The 22,498-nt window shown below is 43.3% G+C and overlaps 1 protein-coding gene across 1 annotated transcript; it reads right to left on the bottom strand.

The window, feature by feature from the left end:
- Positions 1-302: 302 nt before the first annotated feature.
- Positions 303-20,265, bottom strand: LOC124007707 (zinc-binding protein A33-like). The gene is made up of 7 exons (XM_046318415.1): positions 20,223-20,265; positions 4,563-4,624; positions 3,982-4,020; positions 3,634-3,678; positions 3,442-3,474; positions 3,317-3,334; positions 303-1,342 (listed from the first exon to the last, which is right to left on the bottom strand). The coding sequence occupies exons 2-7, from the start codon at positions 4,564-4,566 to the stop codon at positions 798-800; spliced, it is 684 nt and encodes a 227-aa protein (XP_046174371.1). The 5' UTR covers positions 4,567-4,624; positions 20,223-20,265; the 3' UTR covers positions 303-797.
- Between the last annotated feature and the right edge of the window lie 2,233 nt (positions 20,266-22,498).

Below are 22,498 nucleotides of genomic sequence, written 5' to 3'. Positions count from 1 at the left end.
ATAAATACACTTTCACAGAGAGACAGGAAACACAGGGATAAATACACTTGTACAGAGGTACAGGAAACACAGGGATAAATAGACTGGAAAAAGCAAGTGACATTTATTTTACTAGGCAAGTCAGTTAAGAATAAATTCTTATTTTCATTGACAGCCTAGGGTTAACTGCCTGTTCAGGGGCAGAATGAAAGATTTGTACCTTGTCAGCTCATGGATTTGAACTTGCAACCTTTTGGTTACAAGTCCAACGCTCTAACCACTAGCTACCCTGCCGACCCATTAATGAGGACAGGTGAAACAGATCAGGGTGTGACATTGTCTTCAAATGTATTTTTAAAATATGTACAGTATTATGATCATGATCCCAAGACATGAACTGATACACATCCAAGTCTTAAAAGCAATATTTTCTTCTTCACAAATCAATACAGCGTGCAGTAAATGTGCATGAAGGGAGGTGTAACATGACCTGTTCACTATGATTTGTATTTATAACATCTGTGTGATTTGGAAAAAATATGACTGAAATAGCTGTCCATTATATTAGGACGAAGAATATAAAGTCAATTCCTTGCTGGTCCTGTGTGGCTCAGTTGGTAGAGCATGGTGATTGCAATGCCAGGGTTGTGGGTCTGATTCACAAAGGGGACCAGTTAAAAAACATATAAAACTATATGCACTCACTACTGTAAGTCACTCTGGATAGGAGCGTCTGCAATTATTTTTTAGATGTGACGAAGAGACACCACCTCACCATTACAATAAAGTACCCTATTGATTGATGCAGAGGTGATCCTTCATGCGTTAGATGATCCAGATTGTTTAGTTTCAATGGACAATATTCTGATTGGATCTGCGTCATTGTTCCAGGGTGAGAAAAGTGGGCGGACATCATCCTGATAACTTGGTCCATTGGTAAATGAGTAGATGAGTGAGCTGTCTTCTGCATTGTAGAAAGTCACCTTCCTTTCCTTATAATCTAGATAAATCCCAACTTCATCTGGAATATCTTTGTCAAGATCATGCTCCTTATCATCCATGGCTTTCAGTCGTCCCCCATTGGACAGCCTGATTACCCAGAAGCCATTGGCAGGGCTGAGAACCAATTGTCCCTTCCTGTTAGATGTTGCCTTGGTAACACCAAGTACCCAGTCATCCTTCTTCTCCACATTCACCTTCCAGTAGGCCCTCCAAGCACGGCATATAATGCCCAGCACATAGGGATCTTCATCAAACATCTTCTCACTACACAGTCTCTGTGGTGTTTCCTTTATCCAGCTTACTGTTTTCCCATCTATCAGTAGGTTAGGATGAGCTGTGTCCACATCCAGAGTTACATCCACTGAGGAAAGAAAACACATACATAATGTTGAAGAAACATTTTTCTTATTTTGATCTTTAAAACACCTAAGCTGTTGGGGTGGAGGGGGAAGGGTACTAAGATAACATATGGCACTGTTTTAAGACGGTAATACCATGGATCATTTAGCTGTTTGATTTAGAATTGTAGGACACATTTAAAAGGTACAAAAATTAGAAATCATATTTGATTAAAAAAATACCCGTCAAAAGTTTGGAGACACCGACTCATTTAAGGGATTTTCTTAATTATTTCTATTTTCTACATTGTAGAATAAGAGTGAAGACATCAACACTGTGAAATAACACATAGAATCATGTAGTAACCATAAAAGTGTTAAACAAATTAAAATATATTTGTGATTCTTCAAAATAGCCACCCTTTGCCTTGATGACAGCTTTGCACACTCTTAGCATTCTCTCAACCAGCTTAATGAAGAATTATTTTACAACAGTCTTGAAGGAGTTCCCACATACGCTGAACACTTGTTGACTGCTTTTCCTTCACTCTGTGGTCCAACTCATCCCAAACCATCTTCAATGGGGTTGAGGTCGGGTGATTGTGGAGGCTAGGACATCTGATGCAGCACTCCATCCCTCTCCTTCATATAGCCCTTACACAGCCTGGAGGTGTGTTGGGTCATTGTCCTGTTGAAAAACAAAATATAGTCCCTCTAAGTGCAAACCCGATGGGATGGCGTATCGCTGCAGAATGCTTTGGCAGCCATGCTGGTTAAGTGTGACTTGAATTCTAAACAAATCACTGACAGTGTCACCAGCAAAGCACCCCCACACCTCTTCCTCCATGCTTCCAACTTCACATTTGTTTAACCTTTATTTAACTAGGCAAGTTAATTAAGAACACATTCTTATTTACAATGACTGCCTACCGAGAAACAGTGGGTTAACTGCCATGTTCAGGGGCAGAACAACAGATTTTTACATTGTCAGCTCGGGGATTCGATCCAAAAACCTTTCGGTTACTGGCCCAATGCTCTGACCACTAGGGTGCCTGCCGACCCACACATGAGGAGATCATCCATTCATCTACTCTGCATCTCACAAAGACACGGCGGTTGGAATGTGTTTCTTGGCCCAAGCAAGTTTCTTCATCTTATTGGTGTCCTTTAGTAGTGCTTCCTTTGCAGCAATTTGACCATGAAGGCCTGATTCACGTAGTCTCCTCTGAACAGTTGATGTTGAGATGTGTCTGTTACTTGAACTCTGTGAAGGATGTATTTGGGCTGCAATTTCTGAGGCTGATAACTCTAATTAACTTATCTTCTGCAGCAGAGGTAACTCTGGGTCTTAATTTCCTGTGGCAGTCCTCATGAGAGCCAGTTTCAGCGCTTGATGGTTTTTGCGACTGCACTTGAAGAAACTTTCAAAATTCTTGACATTTTCCAGATTGACTGACCTTCATGTCTTAAAGTAATGATGGACTGTTGTTTCTCTTTGCTTATTTGACTTGTTCTTGCCATAAAATGGACTTGGTCTTTTACCAAGTAGTGCTTTCTTCTGTATACCACTCCTACCATGTCACAACACAACTGAATGTCTCAAATACATTATGAAGAAAAGAAATTCCACAAACTAACTTTTAACAAGGCACACCTGTTAATTGAAATGCATTCCAGGTGACTACCTTATGAAGCTGGTTGAGAGAATGCCAAGAGTGTGCAAAGCTGTCATCAAGGCAAAGGGTGGCTCCTTTGAAGAATCTCAAATCTAACATGTATTTTGACTGGTTTAACACTTTTTTGGTTACTACATGATTCCATGTGTGTTATTTCATAGTTTAGATGTCTTCACTAATAAATTACAAAAATAGTCAAAATAGTCAAAATAAAGAATCACCCTGGAGTAGGTGTGTCAAAAACTTTTGACTGTTGATTAGAAAACGTGACAAAATATTAATAGCCACATGTAAGAAAAATGATAATAAATAGCTTAGTACCTTCGTGTAACTTCTCATCTGAAAAAAAATAAGAAAATGAAAACAGAGAAGTGCAATAACAAAGCTCACATTTCATTTAAACTATCATCCTGATGAACATACTGTATAAGAAATAGAGTCATTACCGGTTGACTGCTCCATGGTCTGCACTGATGCATCTACAAGTGAATCAAAATAATTCAAATATATTAACCTGGAAATACACAGTAAATAACAGGTATCCCTATAATGCTGTACTTACTGTATGGTATATCTTGATTTAAATGTATGTCTTATCGTCGCATGTATGAGTGTGTAGTTTACATTCCTTACAGTACCTTGCTTACGGGGTGATGTGGTAGACGTCTTTGGCTGTTCAATAACTGCGGTGTTATATGATTCATGTAAAAAAAAAGACTTCCTCATAATTTGATAAAACAGTTTTCATCTGAAATACTTAAATCCTAGAAATCATATTTTAAATGTACAACATGGGGATTCTCTACTTTATAAGTAAAAAAATGTTCACTATAGTTATTTTGGATGTCTGCTCCTGTACAACGTGTTGTTCAAATCACATAGTTATGACCAAATGTCCAAAGATATTACTTTGCTCTTTTGAACTAGACAATTATTAAATCCACCATTATGATTTTAATGCAGCAAATACAATCAACTTAAGGTACCTGTGTCGTCTTTAACAGGTCTTCTACAGGAACAGCCACCTGTACAAGGAAGAAATTGCCGTGTCATCGTGATCTGATAGAGATATACAGTATGTACTTTCTTTTGTTCAAAATGTGTGCATCTCTTTCTTCAGACGTGAGTATATTAGTAATAGTTGATTAATGATATTAATTAGGGTGGGAGATATATTTTGGGGTTATACATTTATTTTTTTACATTATTAAAAGGAAAACTCCAGCCAAAACTATCTTTTAGTATTTATTTCATTAGTCCATTGTTGATATAGTCCCAAAATGTTTTATATGTCAGCAATCGTTTTCAAGATATGAAACTCTCTAAACACAGACATCTGGCCTGCATTATGTAATTTGCATCACATGATGGAAAATGCATCATATGGGATAGATTTCTGAATTTTGAAAGTTACATTTCTTAAACTTGGTTGCTGACATATACAACATTTTGGGACTATATCATTTTTGGGACTAAAATGTACAGTATAACCCCAAAATATATCTCCCTCCCTAATTGTCTTTTTTTATTTGAAGAGTGTACAGTTTAATCTGTGCAGCAGATTTACCCATTATAGCTAACAGTAGAGGGGGACCAAGTTCAGAAACAGCTGTGGACTGTATTATTCTTCTGTGGATAAAAACACAGGGAAGAAGTGAGGAGAGATACTGCTAAATTCAGCAAGCAGTAGGACAAATTACAAAAAAGGTTGCTGTTAGAATTAGCTAAGGCAAAACAACTGCAAGTTTTGCACTAAGTAGAGACATACAGTGCCTTCAGAAGGTGTTCACACCGTATAGCGTGTAAAAATTGTCTGTCCTCGGTTGCAACACTCACTACCGAGTTCCAAACTGCCTTTGGAAGCAACATCAGCACAATAACTGTTTGTCGGGAGCTTCATGAAATGGGTTTCCATGGCTGAGCAGCCACACACAAGCCTATGATCACCATATGCAATGCCAAGCGTCGGCTGGAGTGGTGTAAAGCTCGCCGCCTTTGGACTCTGTAGCAGTGGAAACGCGTTCTCTTGTGTAATGAATCATCTGGGTTTTGGTCGGATGCCAAGAGAGCTCTCCTGCCCGACTGCATAGTACCATTTGTAAAGTTTGGTGGAGGAGGAATAATGGTCTGGGGCTATTTTTTCATGGTTTGTGCTCCTTAGTTCCTTTCTGAAGGCACATTCTTTGCATCTGTTCAGGTGAAAAGACAAGAGAATCATTGTAATACCCTGAAACACGGATTGTTGTCATGTTTTGTCTTATATTGTCTTGTCATTTTGCTTTTCCTTCTGTTCGTTTTCCCCCTGCTGGTCTTTTTAGGTTCGTTCCCCTTTTTCTCTCTCCCTCTCTCTCTCTCTTCTCTCTATCGTTCCGTTCCTGCTCCCAGCTGTTCCTATTCCCCTAATCAATCATTTAGTCTTCCCACACCTGTTCCCTATCTTTTCCCCTGATTAGAGTCCCTATTTCTCCCCTTGTTTTCCGTTCCTGTCCTGTCGGATCCTTGTCTATTGTTCACCGTGCTGTGTCTGTGTATCGCCCTGTCGTGTCGTGTTTCCCTCAGATGCTGCGTGGTGAGCAGGTGTCTGAGTCTGCTACGTTCAAGTGCCTTCCCGAGGCAACCTGCAGTTCATGATCGAGTCTCCAGTCTGTTCTCGTCATTACGAGTGGAATTGTGCTTTATGATTGTATATTTACTTTACTGGATTAAAGACTCTGTTTTCGCCAAGTCGCTTTTGGGTCCTCATTCACCTGCATAACAGAAGGATCCGACCAAAGAATGGACCCAGCGACTACAGACGCTCGTAACACTGCCGTCGAGATCCAAGGAGCCATGCTCGGCAGACACGAGCAGGAATTGTCTGCTGCTCGCCATGCCGTGGAGAACCTGGCCGCTCAGGTTTCCGACCTCTCTGGACAGTTCCAGAGTCTTCGTCTCGTGCCACCTGTTACTTCCTGGCCTGCCGAGCCTCCGGAACCTAGGGTTAATAACCCACCTTGCTACTCCGGGCAGCCCACGGAGTGCCGCTCCTTTCTCACCCAGTGTGATATTGTGTTCTCTCTCCAACCCAACACATACTCTAGAGAGAGCTCGGGTTGCTTACGTCATTTCACTCCTTACTGGCCGGGCTCGAGAGTGGGGCACAGCTATCTGGGAGGCAAGGGCTGATTGCTCTAACAATTACCAGAACTTTAAAGAGGAGATGATTCGGGTTTTTGACCGTTCAGTTTTTGGTAGGGAGGCTTCTAGGGCCCTGGCTTCCCTATGCCAAGGTGATCGATCCATAACGGATTACTCTATTGAGTTTCGCACTCTTGCTGCCTCTAGTGAGTGGAACGAGCCGGCGCTGCTCGCTCGTTTTCTGGAGGGACTCCACGCAGTGGTTAAAGATGAGATTCTCTCCCGGGAGGTTCCTTCAAGTGTGGACTCTTTGATTGCTCTCGCCATCCGCATAGAACGACGGGTAGATCTTCGTCACCAGGCTCGTGGTAGAGAGCTCGCGTCAACGGTGTTTCCCTGCTCCGCATCGCAACCATCTCCCTCCTCTGGCTCAGAGACTGAGCCCATGCAGCTGGGAGGTATTCGCATCTCGACTAAGGAGAGGGAACGGAGGATCACCAACCGCCTGTGCCTCTATTGCGGACTTGCTGGACATTTTGTTAATTCATGTCCAGTAAAGCCAGAGCTCATCAGTAAGCGGAGGGCTACTGGTGAGCGCTACTACTCAGGTCTCTCCATCTAGATCCTGTACTACTTTGTCGGTCCATCTACGCTGGACCGGTTCGGGTGCTACATGCAGTGCCTTGATAGACTCTGGGGCTGAGGGTTGTTTCATGGACGAAGCATGGGCTCGGAAACATGACATTCCTTTCAGAGAGTTAGACAAGCCTACGCCCATGTTCGCCTTAGATGGTAGTCACCTTCCCAGTATCAGATTTGAGACACTACCTTTAACCCTCACAGTATCTGGTAACCACAGTGAGACTATTTCTTTTTTGATTTTTCGTTCACCTTTTACACCTGTTGTTTTGGGTCATCCCTGGCTAGTATGTCATAATCCTTCTATTAATTGGTCTAGTAATTCTATCCTATCCTGGAACGTTTCTTGTCATGTGAAGTGTTTAATGTCTGCCATCCCTCCCGTTTCTTCTGTCCCCACTTCTCAGGAGGAACCTGGCGATTTGACAGGAGTGCCGGAGGAATATCATGATCTGCGCACGGTCTTCAGTCGGTCCCGAGCCAACTCCCTTCCTCCTCACCGGTCGTATGATTGTAGTATTGATCTCCTTCCGGGGACCACTCCTCCTCGGGGTAGACTATACTCTCTGTCGGCTCCCGAACGTAAGGCTCTCGAGGATTATTTGTCTGTGTCTCTTGACGCCGGTACCATAGTGCCTTCTTCCTCTCCGGCCGGGCGGGGTTTTTTTTGTTAAGAAGAAGGACGGTACTCTGCGCCCCTGCGTGGATTATCGAGGGCTGAATGACATAACGGTTAAGAATCGTTATCCGCTTCCCCTTATGTCATCAGCCTTCGAGATTCTGCAGGGAGCCAGGTGCTTTACTAAGTTGGACCTTCGTAACGCTTACCATCTCGTGCGCATCAGAGAGGGGGACGAGTGGAAAACGGCGTTTAACACTCAGTTAGGGCATTTTGAGTACCGGGTTCTGCCGTTTGGTCTCGCCAATGCGCCAGCTGTTTTTCAGGCATTAGTTAATGATGTTCTGAGAGACATGCTGAACATCTTTGTTTTTGTCTATCTTGACGATATCCTGATTTTTTCACCGTCACTCGAGATTCATGTTCAGCACATTCGACGTGTTCTACAGCGCCTTTTAGAGAATTGTCTCTACGTAAAGGCTGAGAAGTGCTCTTTTCATGTCTCCTCCGTTACTTTTCTCGGTTCCGTTATTTCCGCTGAAGGCATTCAGATGGATTCCGCTAAGGTCCAAGCTGTCAGTGATTGGCCCGTTCCAAGGTCACGTGTCGAGTTGCAGCGCTTTCTAGGTTTCGCTAATTTCTATCGGCGTTTCATTCGTAATTTCGGTCAAGTTGCTGCCCCTCTCACAGCTCTTACTTCTGTCAAGACGTGTTTTAAGTGGTCCGGTTCCGCCCAGGGAGCTTTTGATCTTCTAAAAGAACGTTTTACGTCCGCTCCTATCCTCGTTACTCCTGACGTCACTAGACAATTCATTGTCGAGGTTGGCCTTCAGAGGTAGGCGTGGGAGCCATTCTATCCCAGCGCTTCCAGTCTGACGATAAGGTTCATCCTTGCGCTTATTTTTCTCATCGCCTGTCGCCATCTGAACGCAACTATGATGTGGGTAACCGCGAACTGCTCGCCATCCGCTTAGCCCTAGGCGAATGGCGACAGTGGTTGGAGGGGCGACCGTTCCTTTGTCGTTTGGACAGACCATAAGAACCTTGAGTACATCCGTTCTGCTAAACGACTTAATGCTCGTCAAGCTCGTTGGGCGTTGTTTTTCGCTCGTTTCGATTTTGTGATTTCTTACCGTCCGGGTAGCAAGAACACCAAGCCTGATGCCTTATCCCGTCTTTTTAGTTCTTCTGTGGCTTCTACTGATCCCGAGGGGATTCTTCCTTATGGGCGTGTTGTCGGGTTGACAGTCTGGGGAATTGAAAGACAGGTTAAGCAAGCACTCACGCACACTGCGTCGCCGCGCGCTTTGTCCTAGTAACCTTCTTTTCGTTCCTGTTTCCACTCGTTTGGCTGTTCTTCAGTGGGCTCACTCTGCCAAGTTAGCTGGTCATCCCGGTGTTCGAGGCACTCTTGCGTCTATTCACCAGCGCTTTTGGTGGCCGACTCAGGAGCGTGACACGCGCCGTTTCGTGGCTGCTTGTTCGGACTGCGCGCAGACTAAGTCAGGTAACTCTCCTCCTGCCGGTCGTCTCAGACCGCTCCCCATTCCTTCTCGACCATGGTCTCACATCGCCCTAGACTTCATTACCGGTCTGCCTTTGTCTGCGGGGAAGACTGTGATTCTTACAGTTGTCGATAGGTTCTCTAAGGCGGCACATTTCATTCCCCTCGCTAAACTTCCTTCCGCTAAGGAGACGGCACAAATCATCATCGAGAATGTGTTCAGAATTCATGGCCTCCCGTTAGACGCCGTTTCAGACAGAGGCCCGCAATTCACGTCACAGTTTTGGAGGGAGTTCTGTCGTTTGATTGGTGCGTCCGTCAGTCTCTCTTCCGGGTTTCATCCCCAGTCTAACAGTCAAGCAGAGAGGGCCAATCAGACGATTGGTCGCATACTACGCAGCCTTTCTTTCAGAAACCCTGCGTCTTGGGCAGAACAGCTCCCCTGGGCAGAATACGCTCACAACTCGCTTCCTTCGTCTGCTACCGGGTTATCTCCGCTTCAGAGTAGTCTGGGTTACCAGCCTCCTCTGTTCTCATCCCAGCTTGCCGAGTCCAGCGTTCCCTCCGCTCAAGCGTTTGTCCAACGTTGTGAGCGCACCTGGAGGAGGGTGAGGTCTGCACTTTGCCGTTACAGGGCACAGACTGTGAGAGCCGCCAATAAACGTAGGATTAAGAGTCCTAGGTATTGTTGCGGCCAGAGAGTGTGGCTTTCCACTCGCAACCTTCCTCTTACGACAGCTTCTCGTAAGTTGACTCCGCGGTTCATTGGTCCGTTCCGTGTCTCCCAGGTCGTCAATCCTGTCGCTGTGCGACTGCTTCTTCCGCGACATCTTCGTCGCGTCCATCCTGTCTTCCATGTCTCCTGTGTCAAGCCCTTTCTTCGCACCCCCGTTCGTCTTCCCTCCCCCCCTCCCGTCCTTGTCGAGAGCGCACCTATTTACAAGATACGTAGGATCATGGACATGCGTTCTCGGGGACGGGGTCACCAATACTTAGTGGATTGGGAGGGTTACGGTCCTGAGGAGAGGAGTTGGGTTCCATCTCGGGACGTGCTGGACCGTTCACTGATTGATGATTTCCTCCGTTGCCGCCAGGATTCCTCCTCGAGTGCGCCAGGAGGCGCTCGGTGAGTGGGGGGGTACTGTCATGTTTTGTCTTATATTGTCTTGTCATTTTGCTCCCAGCTGTTCCTATTCCCCTAATCAATCATTTAGTCTTCCCACACCTGTTCCCTATCTTTTCCCCTGATTAGAGTCCCTATTTCTCCCCTTGTTTTCCGTTCCTGTCCTGTCGGATCCTTGTCTATTGTTCACCGTGCTGTGTCTGTGTATCGCCCTGTCGTGTCGTGTTTCCCTCAGATGCTGCGTGGTGAGCAGGTGTCTGAGTCTGCTACGTTCAAGTGCCTTCCCGAGGCAACCTGCAGTTCATGATCGAGTCTCCAGTCTGTTCTCGTCATTACGAGTGGAATTGTGCTTTATGATTGTATATTTACTTTACTGGATTAAAGACTCTGTTTTCGCCAAGTCGCTTTTGGGTCCTCATTCACCTGCATAACAATTGTACTGAAGGTAATGCTGACCATAAAACATTGAATGGAAAGTATCATTGCAGGAAACTCTGTATGCTATTCTGAGATATAGTACTGTAGTTTCAAACCCAATGGCAGAGAGATGAAATTGTGGAATTAAGGCAATCGCCATAATGCTTACAAATGTCAGCAATATTTGGCGCAAATGGTTTAGATAATAACTGAATGAATTGGTTCAGTTTATATTTTCCACATTTTGTTGTTAAAGCCTGAATTTAAAATGTATTACATGTAGATTTGGTCAAATGTATCTACACACAGCACCCCAGAATGTCAAAGTGGAATTTTGTTTGTAGAATATTTGGGAAATGAATAGAAAATAAGAAAAGTATTCAACCCCTTTTTTATGGCAAGCTTAAATAAATTTGACCAAAAATGTGCTTAACAGAGAAAACCATTTAAGAAATGACATGCCCTCCTAAAACTGGTTATAACTCCAGTTCTGTCGTGATATTAAGATTCTAACAACGGCAGTGTGTTTTTAATAAATAGACAAACACTACATATACACAAAGGTATGTGGACACCGCCTTCAAATGAGTGGATTCGGCTATTTCAGCCACACCTGTTGCTGACAGGTGTAAAAAAAAATCAAGCACACAGCCATGCAATCTCCATAGACAAACATTGCCAGTAGAATGGCCCGTACTGAAGAGTTCAGTAACTTCCAACAAGGCACCATCATAGGACGCCACCTTTCCAACAAGTCAGTTTGTCAAATTTCTGCCCTGCTAGAACTGCCCCGGTCAACTGTAAGTACTGTGAATTGGAAACGTCGAGGAGCAACAACGGATCAGCCGTGAAGTGGTAGGCCACATAAGCTCACAGAACAGTACCAATGAGTGCTGAACGTATAGCGTGTAAAAATTGTCTGTCCTCGGTTGCAACACTCACTACCGAGTTCCAAACTGCCTCTGGAAGCAACATCAGCACAATAACTGTTTGTCAGGAGCTTCATGAAATGGGTTTCCATGGCCGAGCAGCCACACACAAGCCTATGATCACCATACGCAATGCCAAGCGTCGGCTGGAGTGGTGTAAAGCTCGCCGCCTTTGGACTCTGTAGCAGTGGAAACGCGTTCTCTTGTGTGATGAATCATCTGGGTTTTTGTCGGATGCCAAGAGAACTCTCCTGCCCGACTGCATAGTACCATTTGTAAAGTTTGGTGGAGGAGGAATAATGGTCTGGGGCTATTTTTTCATGGTTCGTGCTCCTTAGTTCCAGTGAAGGGAAATCTTAACGCTACAGCATACATTGACATTCTAGATGATTCTGTGCTTCCAACTTTGTGGCAACAGTTTGGGGAAGGCTCTTTCCTGTTTCAGCATGACAATGCCCTCGTGCACAAAGCAAGATCAATACAGAAATGGTTTGTTGATCGGTGTGGAAGAACTTGACTGGCCTGCACAGAGCCCTGACCTCAACCCCATTGAACACATTTGTGATGAATTGGAAGACAGACTATGAGCCAGGTCTTATTATTATTATATTATTATTATTATTATTATAATGACCCAACATCAGTGCCTGACCTCACTAATGCTCATTGCTGAATGGAAGCAAGTACCCACAGTAATGTTCCAACATCTAGTGGAAATGCTTCCCAGAAGAGTGGAGGCTGTTATAGCAGCAAAGGGGGGACCAACTCCATATGAATGCCCATCATTTTGGAATGAGATGTTCAACAAGCAGGTGTATGTAGTGTATTTGGGGAAAGTCAAGGATAAGGGGGACTTTAAAAATGGCAGAGCACTTAAACATTTCAATTCATTTTGCTACATTATGATGCTCTCTGTCTTTCTAGTGTTAATATACACAATCACAAAGAAAACCATTGATATTTTGTTTAGGAAGGACATAAACAAGATCCAATACTATTTATTTAAAAAGAACAGAATAGCATGTTTTGAGTTGCATTTATCTGTGCTTTGGTAGCTGCACCATGCCAATGTAATCAACTTGTTAATTTAGCATCACAGTCCCTGCCCTACCATAGTCAACACACATATTTTACAGTAAAAATCTAATGGAATTTAACAGAAGAAAGGATATTTTTCCCAAATGGCTATTGCTGATCATCACCTGTAGCCTTTTCCCATGAGGAACTCACACAGAGCCATTGTAAATTTAGCCATTTATTATTTATTATCGAATATCTACTGAACTGAAAATGTAACGGTCATGATGACCGTTCTAGTAGTTATGGAACTGCGCTGCTCCTAGTGTTAAGTAACACTGCAAAATATGTGTCAAAGAAATTCACTTTTTGTCCTGAATACAAAGCGTTATGTTTGGAGCCAATCCACCACAACACATCATGAAGTACCACTATTCATATTGTCAAGCAAGGTGGTGGCTGTTATGGGTATGTTTTTTTATCAGCAAGCACTATGGACTTTTTTTTAGGATAAATAGAAGCGGAAAACAGGACACACAGGAAAATTATAGAGGAAATCTGGTTCAGTCTGCTTTCCACCAGACACTGGGAAACTAATTCACCTTTCAGCAGAACAATAACCTAAAAGATAAGACCAAATATACACTGGAGTTATTTACCAAGATGACATTGAATGTTCCTGGGTGGCTTAGTCACAGTTTTGAATGAAATCAGTTTCAAAATCTATGGCTTTTGAGCAATGATCAACAACCAATTGACAGAGCTTGAAGATGTTTTTAAATAATGGGCAAATATTGTACAAGCCAGGTGTGAAAAGGCTGTTAGAGACTTAAATACACTTTAATCCCACTTTGTAACACAACATAATGTGTAAAAGGTCAAGGGTTGTGAAAAACTTTCTGAAGGCACATTCTTTGCATCTGTTCAGGTGAAAAGACAAGAGAATCATTGTAATACCCTGAAACACGGATTGTACTGAAGGTAATGCTGACCATAAAACATTGATAAGAAAGTATCATTGCAGGAAACTCTGTATGCTATTCTGAGATATAGTACTGTAGTTTCAAACCCAATGGCAGAGAGATGAAATTGTGGAATTAAGGCAATAGCCATAATGCTTACAAATGTCAGCCATATTTGGCGCAAATGGTTTAGATAATAACTGAATGAATTGGTATAAAATGTTTTTGATATAGTGATATAAACACGTGTAATTAAAGAGAGTGTTTAAACAATGAAGATCTGTTAAATTATTTGGAATTTCATGAATTAAATTTGAAAGACAGGGTCCTGAAAAAGGGACGTTTCTTTTTTTTGCTGAGTTTATGTGTTGCCAGCCTAGGGTCACACACTACTCATGAAGCAAATGTATAACTTGTATTAATCAAAAACATAAAATACCGTCAAATACCGTGAGAAAATGTTTAAATACCATGATATGAAATTTTGGCGATTTCGCCCAGCCCTAAGTCAAGGACTGTTCTCTCTGCTACCGCATGGCAAGCGGTACCGGAGAGCCAAGTCTAGGTCCAAGAGGCTTCTAAACAGCTTCTACCCCCTAGCCATGAGACTCCTGAACATCTAATCAAATGGCCACCCAGACTATTTGCATTGTGTCCCCCCCTCCATCTTTTACACCGCTGCTACTCTCTGTTGTCATCATCTAGGCATAGTCACTTTAATAACTCACCCTACATATTACCTCAACTAACTGGTGTCCCCACACATTGACTCTGAACCGGTACCCCCCTGTATATAGTCTCGCTATTGTTATTTTACTGCTGCTCTTTCATTACTTGTTACTTTTATTTCTTATTCTTACTCATATTTTTTAAAGTGCATTGTTGGTTAGGGGCTCGTAAGTAAGCATTTCCCTGTAAGGTCTACACCTGTTGTATTCGTCGCATATGAATAATACAATTTGATTTGATATTTCAAGGGATTTGTTATAAAAAATTGTCATGTTCAGTAATAATAATCAAAAAGGCTTTACCTTGGTTCTCTCTGATACGAGTGTCTCGTTCATGAATGTGTCCTCGGAATGGAATCTACTCAGATTCAGGAGGTAATCATTAATAGCAGCTAACAGATTGACAGCACCATTACAGTTGTGCACAAAGTCCACAATGACCAAAACACCATACAGCGAGCAGTTGTGCTAATGTTTTCATGACCTGATTTATAGTGTTGAATTTTTATACATTTCAGTTTGGGAGAGATACAACCTGTTTTCACATACATAGTTTAATCACTTCCTCCTCTGATATCTTATACTTTAGCTTAATGCTAGGAAGTGGTCATATGATAACCAAAAGCTGGAGATACAGTAAGTAATCACTTCATTTCAGCTAGTTACTGTTTAACCAAAAGCAAGGTATCCGGATACTGTATTATTAATCTAAAGCTGTGTGGTACTACGTCAGCGGTCCAGTCACACAAATGTCCCATGTTGCAAAGCTCAAGATGGATATTTTCATTTATTGGCATAGTAAAAAAAAACACCTCAGGACCCATTCGTCCACGACACAAACTGTTCACACCACTCTTGTTGGCGGAGACAATTTTTCTGTTTTTAACGTGTGGTGGTAATGTTTTTGTTATTCACCCAATGTTCGCAGGTCTGATGGACCCACAACATTATTGGGTTTAAAAAAAAAATACTTCCATAACAATAACAATACTTGGATGTTGACTTAAATCAATTATAAGCAATATAGACAGCATACCTGGTTCATACTTGCCATTTACCTCTGCTAGATCACATGTATTAATAAAAGCGCTTTTCGCTATTCAGATCCTTCCAAGCTCTACCAGCTTTGGAGGGGAACGTCGCTGCACAGCTATTTTCAGGTCTCTCCAGAGATGTTCAATCTGGTTCATGTCCGGGCTCTGGCTGGGCCACTCAAGGACATTCATAGACTTGTCCCGAAGCCACTCCTGCATTGTCTTGGCAGTGTGCATAGGGTCATTGTCCTGTTGAAAGATGAACCTTCGCCCCAGTCTGAGGTCCTGAGCTCTCTGGAGCAGGTTGTCATCAAGAACCTCTCTGTACTTTTCTCTGTTCACCTTTCCCTTCCATCATTTCAGCTCCAGTCCCTGCAGCTGAAAACCATCTCCACAGTATGATGCTGCCACCACCGTGCTTCACTGTAGGAAAGGTATCAGGTTTCCTCCAGGCGTGACGCTTGGCATTCAGGCCAAAGAGTTTAATATTGGTTTCATCAGACCAGAGAATCTTGTTTTTCATGGTCATTGCCCTTTAGGTGCCTTTTGGAAAATTCCAAGTGGGCTGTCATGTGCCTTACTGAGGAGTCGCTTCCGTCTGGCCACTCTACCATAAAGGGCTGATTGGTGGAGTGTTGCAGAGATGGTTGTTCTTCTGGAAGGTTCTCCAGTCTCCACAGAGGAACTCTGGATCTCTATTAGAGTGACCAACAGGTTCTTGGTCACCTCCCTGAAAAAGGCCCTTCTCCCCCAATTGCTCAGTTTGGCAGGGAGGCCAGCTCTAGGAAGTCTTGGTGCTTCCACACTTATTTCATTTAAAAATGGAGGCCACTGTGTTCTTGGGGACCTTCAATACTGCAGAATGTTTTGGTACCCTTCTCCAGATCTATGCCGAGGCACAATCCTGTCTCGGAGCTCTACAGGGCCCCTGGGAGGATTGCTGACAATTTACATGCGCCGAACCAACTAACTTTGTTAGTTTTTTTGCGTTGTTTATAACTTATTTTTTTACTTACTGTGTATATAATGTTTCTGCTACCATCTATTATGATCGAAAATAACTTCTGGACATCAGAACAACAATTACTCACCACAAACTGGAAGAAGCTTTCCTGGGAACATGCCCAATTTCCTGTCATTTGCATGAAGAAAATAAAAAAGGTCAGGCTGCTTCTGAGAATCCGTAGGCGAGCGAGTAAATTCCCACTGTCATCCATTCTACTGGCTAACATGCAATCATTGGAAAATAAAATGGATGACCTACGATTACGAATGATCCTACCAACAGAACATTAACTGTAATATCTTATGTTTCACTGAGTCGTGGCTGAACAACGACACAGATAATATAGAGCTGGCGGGATTTTACATGTACCGGCAGAACAGCGAAGAAGCTAGGGGTGGGGGTGTGTGCGTTTTAGTCAATAACAGCTGGTACGCAATGTCTAAAATTAAAGAAGTCTCGAGATATTGCTTGCCTGAGGTAGAATAGCTTATGATAAGATGTAGACCACACTATCTACCAAGAGAGTTCTCATCTATATTATTCATAGCCGTCTGTTTACCACCACAGACCGATGCTGGCACTAAGACCGCTCTCAACCAACTTTATAAGGCCATAATCAAACAAGAAAATGCTCATCCAGAAGCAGCGCTCCAAGTGGCGGAGGACTTTAATGCAGGCAAACTTAAATCAGTTTTACAAAAATTTTACCAGCATGTCACATGTGCAACCAGAGAAGATTTTTTTAAAGAAAAACTCTAGACCACCTTTACTCCACACATAGAGATGCATACAAAGCTCTCCCCCGCCCTCAATTTGGCAAATCTGACCATAATTATATCCTCCTGATTCCTGTTTACAAGCAGAAACTAAAGCAGGAAGTACCCGTGACTCACTCAATACGGAAGTGGTCAGATGACGCAGATGGTATGCTACAGGACTGTTTTTCTAGCACAGACTGGAATATGTTCCGGGATTCATCCAATGGCATTATGCATCGACGACGTCGTCGCCACAGTGACCGTACGAACATATCCCAACCAGAAGCCATGGATTACAGGTAACATTCGCATCGAGCTAAAGGCTAAACTGACATTTTCAAAGAGCGGGACACTAATCTGGGCGCTTATAAGAAATCCTGCTATGCCCTCTTACGAACCATGAAACAAATAAAGTGTCAAAACGCTCGTCGGATGTGGCAGGGATTGCAAACTATTACAGACCACAAAGGAAAACCCAGACCCGAGCTGCTCAGTGATGCGAGCCTACCAGACGAGCTAAATGCCTTTTATGCTCGCTTCGAGGCAAGCAACACTGAAGCATGCACGAGAGCACCAACTAAATAACTTTTTGCTCACTTTGAGGGCAATACAGCGCCACTAACACGGCCCAATACCAAAACCTGCGGTCTCTCCATAAGCTGTATGCTGAGGTAACTGAGCTAAATGACTATCGATCCGTAGCACTCACTTCCGTCATCAGGAAGTGCATTGAGAGACTAGTAAATCATATCAATCATATCATCTCCATCCTACCTGACACCCTAGACCCACTCCAATTAGCTTACCGCCCCAATAGATCCACAGATGATACAATCGCAATCACACTGCACAATGCCCTAACCCATCTGGACAAGAGGAATACCTATGTAAGAATGCTGTTCATCGATTACAGCTCGGCATTCAACACCATAGTACCCTCCAAACTCGAGCTCGAGACCCTGGGTCTCGACCCCGCCCTGTGCATCTGGGTCCTGGACTTTCTGACGGGCCGCCCCCAGGTGGTGAGGGTGGGAAACAACATCTCCACCCTGCTGATCCTCAACACTGGGGCCCCACAAGGGTGCGTTCTCAGCCCTCTCCTCTACTCCCTATTCATGTGGCCACGCACGCCTCCAACTCAGTCATCAAGTTTGCAGACGACACTACAGTGGTAGGCTTGATTACTAACCATGACGAGACGGCCTACAGGGAGGAGGTGAGGGCCCTTGGTGTGTGGTGTCAGGAAAATAACCTCACACTCAACTTCAACACAACAAAGGAGATGATCGTGGACTTTAGGAATCAGCAGAAGGAGCACCCCCCTACCCACATCGACGGGACAGTAGTGGAGAAGGTGGAATGTTTTAAGTTCCTCGGCTTGCACATCATGGACAAACTGAAATGGTCCACCCACACAGACAGCGTGGTGAAAAAGGTACAACAGCGCCTCTTCAACATCAGGAGGCTGAAGAATTTTGGCCTGTCACCAAAAACACTCACAAACTTTTACAGATGCACAATTGAGAGCATCCTGTCGGGCTGTATCACAGCCTGGTCTGACAACTGCTCCACCCACAACCATAAAGCTCTCCAGAAGGTAGTGAGGTCTACACAACGCATCACCGGGGGCAAATTACCTGCCTTTGAGGACATCTACACCACCCGATGTCACAGGAAGGCCCAAAAAATCATAAAGTAGAACAACCACCCGAGCCACTGCCTGTTCACCCTGCTATCATCCAGAAGGCGAGATCAGTACAGGTGAATCAAAGCTGTGACCGAGAGACTGAAAAACAGCTTCTATCTCAAGGCCATCATTTTTTAAAATACATTTATATATTTTTTTTTTTCACCCCCTTTTTCCCTTCCCAATCTCGTGGTATCCAATTGGTAGTAGTTTCAGTCTTGTATCATCCATGCAACTCCTGTAAGGAATCAGGAGAGTCAAAGGTCGAGAGCCATGCATCCTCCGAAACACAACCCAAACAAGCCACACTGCTTCTTGACACAACGCACATCCAACCCGGATCCCAGCCACACCAATGTGTCAGAGGAAACACCGTACACCTGGCAACCTGGTCAGCGTGTACTGCATCTGGCCCGCCACAGGAGTCGCTAGTACAGGATGAGACAAGGATATCCCTGTCGGCCAAACCCTCCCTACCCCAGACAACACCGCCCCATGGACCTCCCGGTCGCGGCCAGCTGCGACAGAGCCTGGGCTCGAACCCAGTATCTCTGCCTTAGACCACTGTGCCACCCGGCACACCTCTAGTTTTGATATTACAAAGCACTTAATTTGAACATTGTACATGTTCAACAGTGGGGGAGACACTGAGGCAGATTAGAGAGGACACAATAATGGTCCGCAGCCAAGAATGTAGGCCTAACATCAGGTGAAACTACCACCTTAGTCACAGCCTTGGCAAGGCTGTATAAGATTATTTTAAACATTTATTTAACTAGGCAAGTCAGCAAAGAACAAATTCTTATTTACAATGATGGCCTACACCGGCCAAACCATCACAACGCTGGGCCAAATGTGCCCCGCCCTATGGGACTCCCAATCATGGCCAGTTGTGACACAGCCTGGATTCAAAACAGAGTGTCTGTAGTGACGCCTCTAGCACTGACATGCAGTGCCTTAGACCGCTGCGCCACTCGGGAGCACAATAAACAGGGATAAAAGATGATGAGGCAAACTAAGGAATAGACGTCCTGATCAAAGGTCCCATGTTACACCTGACCTTTGTATGTTGTAATTCATAAGCTATGATAATCATTAACCAATCAAATGATACCATTCTTTTACACAGTATAAACACAATCCTAATTTTGGCTTTACATTTATGAGTGTTGAGGCAGACAATTGACATAAATTAGTTGTCCTACTAAGACAAAGACAAAACACAACTGTTGAATGCAAACCTAGTTATGCTATATATGGTGATGGCCAAGTAAATTGGCACCCTTGGACATTTATATTTCTTCTCAAATAAGTTGAAAAAGGTTTTGGTCCACATTGTTATATTTTTGACATCATTATAGAAACTATTTTAAACCTCTTAGGGATGATGCGGAATGTAGTTCCTGTGCAGGAACATCAATCAGCCGAAATTTCAGCGCACCACCTATAGTTTTCGATAAAACTCAAACTTTCATTAAAACACACATGCAAGGTACTGAATTAAAGCTACACTCATTGTGAATCTAGCCACCTAGTCAGATTTGTAAAATGCTTTTCGGCGAAAGCATGAGAAGCTATTATCTAATAGCATGCACCCCCCAAAATAGCTGAACGACACCTAAACAAAAGATTTTGCGGTAGCCGGCGCTACACAAAACGCAGAAATAAAATATAAAACATTCATTACCTTTGACGAGCTTCTTTTTTGGCACTCCTATATATCCCATAAACATCACAGTTGGGTCTTTTTCCCGATTAAATCCGTCATTGTGTAGCCAAAATGTCATTTTATGAAGGCCAGTCTGATCCAGGAAAATTTCCCTTTACAGGACGCAACGTCACTTTTTAAAATTACAAAAGTTGCCTATAAACTTTTACAAATCACTTCAAACTACTTTTCTAAACCAACTTTAGGTATTAATAAACATTAATAATCTATCAAATTGATCACAGGGCGATCTGTATTCGATAGGATCAAGTCTTGAAATCATAGTCCATGTTTTCACTTTCATAACATCCTGCGGTGCGCCACAAGACACGAAGTGCCTATACGTCATCTAACCAAGGATAAAGCAGCCATGAAATGCCAGTACTGGCGACATCGTGTGGAAGCTGTAGGCATTGAAATGGGATCCTCATTTATTTTCTGTCGCCTTGACTAGTTCATTTGTCCTGGGATATAAACCTTGTGTTTTTATTTTACCTGAAATGCACAAGGTCCTTTTTTCAGGATCTTTGTAGAATTTTCAGCCATTTTGAGTCACACAAAATATTTTTTTGTTCTCTACCCCAACAATTAATCCACAGATAAAAAGGGAAAAGTAGTTTGTTTCAAGTAATCTATCCTCCTTCAGTCTTCTTCTTCTGTAGATTTTAAATGGCGGTTGACAACAAACGTTAAGGTTCATTACGGCCACCAACTGGACTGGAGCAGGGACCTCAGTTCTTCTTTCGATGACCCACGTGGGTATATGCGCATAAAAACCAATGAGCAGATTAGAGAGGCGGGGCTTGCAGAGAATCATGCTTCAAAAATAAAACCAAGTTCTATTTTAGCGCCTGGCTATGTAGACGCTCGTTGACGAGCGCAAGCAGTTTGGATGAAATTAGTGAATAACGTGTGTACATTTATTTTGCAACGCTCGCACAAGCAACGTGGGTGGTGTGGTCATCATGTTATACTTGGTTGCACAGCCCTCACCCGAGATAACTGGTTACAAATGCTTCTTGTAACCATCTGTTCTGGAATGGTCACAGTTGAATCCAATCTAAAAACCTATGATAAGATCTGAAAACAGCAGATGGTTGAGAGCAATCCTTAAACATTGCAGAATTGGATCAGTTTGCGGCTGAAGAGTGATCCAAATGTCCAGTAGAAGGATGCTGCAAGCTCCTTGATGGCTACAAGAAGTGTTTGTCAGCAGTTATCTCGGCCAAAATCTGTGTGGAGTCTTGGGGGTTCATAATTTCCCTATTATAAATAAAAAATTATAAACTTAAAATTCAAAAACCTAAATTGGTTCTGAAATGCTAAAAATCAAATAACTATGTCTGAAGACCAAATGTATATTTCAATTTACACATAAATAGTATTTTAGAAGAAACAGGGAATTATTTAAGAGAAATGCTAATATAGTACTAGTATATTTGTATATAGTTGTACATATACTGAACAAAAATATAACCGTAACATGTAAAGTGTTGGTCCCATGTTTAATGAGCTGAAATAAAATATGCCAGAAATGTCAGATATTCACAAAGCTTTTGTGCACACATTCGTTTACATCCCTGTTGGTGAGCATTTCTCCTTTACCAAGATAATCCATCCACCTGACAGGTGTGAAATATCAAGAAGCTGATTAAAAAGCATGCTCATTACACAGTTGCACCTTGTGCTGGGGACAATAAAAGGCCACTCTAAAATGTGCAGTTTTGTCACACAACACAATGCCACAGTTGTCCCAATTTTGAGGGAGCGTGCAATTGGAAAACTTATTTGCATACTCGTCATCCTCACCAGGGTCTTCACCTGATTGCAGTTCGGCATCGCAACCGCCTTCAGTGGGCAAATGCTCACTTTCGACAGCCACTGGCCCGCTGGAGAAGTGTTCCCTTCACTGATGAACCCTGGTTTCAACTGTCCCGGGCAGATGGCACACAGCGTGTATGGCATGTGTGTGTGGGTGCCCCATGGTGGAGGTGGGGTTATGGTATGGGCAGCCATAAGCTACGGACAACAAACACAATTGTATTTTATTGATAGCAATTTGAATGCACAGAGATACCGTGACGAGATGCTGAGGTCCATTTATCATGCCAGTCATCCGCCGCCATCACCTCATGTTTCAGCATGATAATGCACAGCCCCATATTGCAAGGATTTGTACACAATTCCTGAAAGCTGAAAATGTCCCAGTTCTTCCATGGCCTGCATACTCACCAGACATTTTACCCATTGGAGCA

Source organism: Oncorhynchus gorbuscha, linkage group LG21 (genome assembly GCF_021184085.1).
Source record: "Oncorhynchus gorbuscha isolate QuinsamMale2020 ecotype Even-year linkage group LG21, OgorEven_v1.0, whole genome shotgun sequence".
Classification (NCBI taxonomy): domain Eukaryota; kingdom Metazoa; phylum Chordata; class Actinopteri; order Salmoniformes; family Salmonidae; genus Oncorhynchus; species Oncorhynchus gorbuscha.
This window is presented reverse-complemented; position numbering and strand designations above follow the sequence as displayed.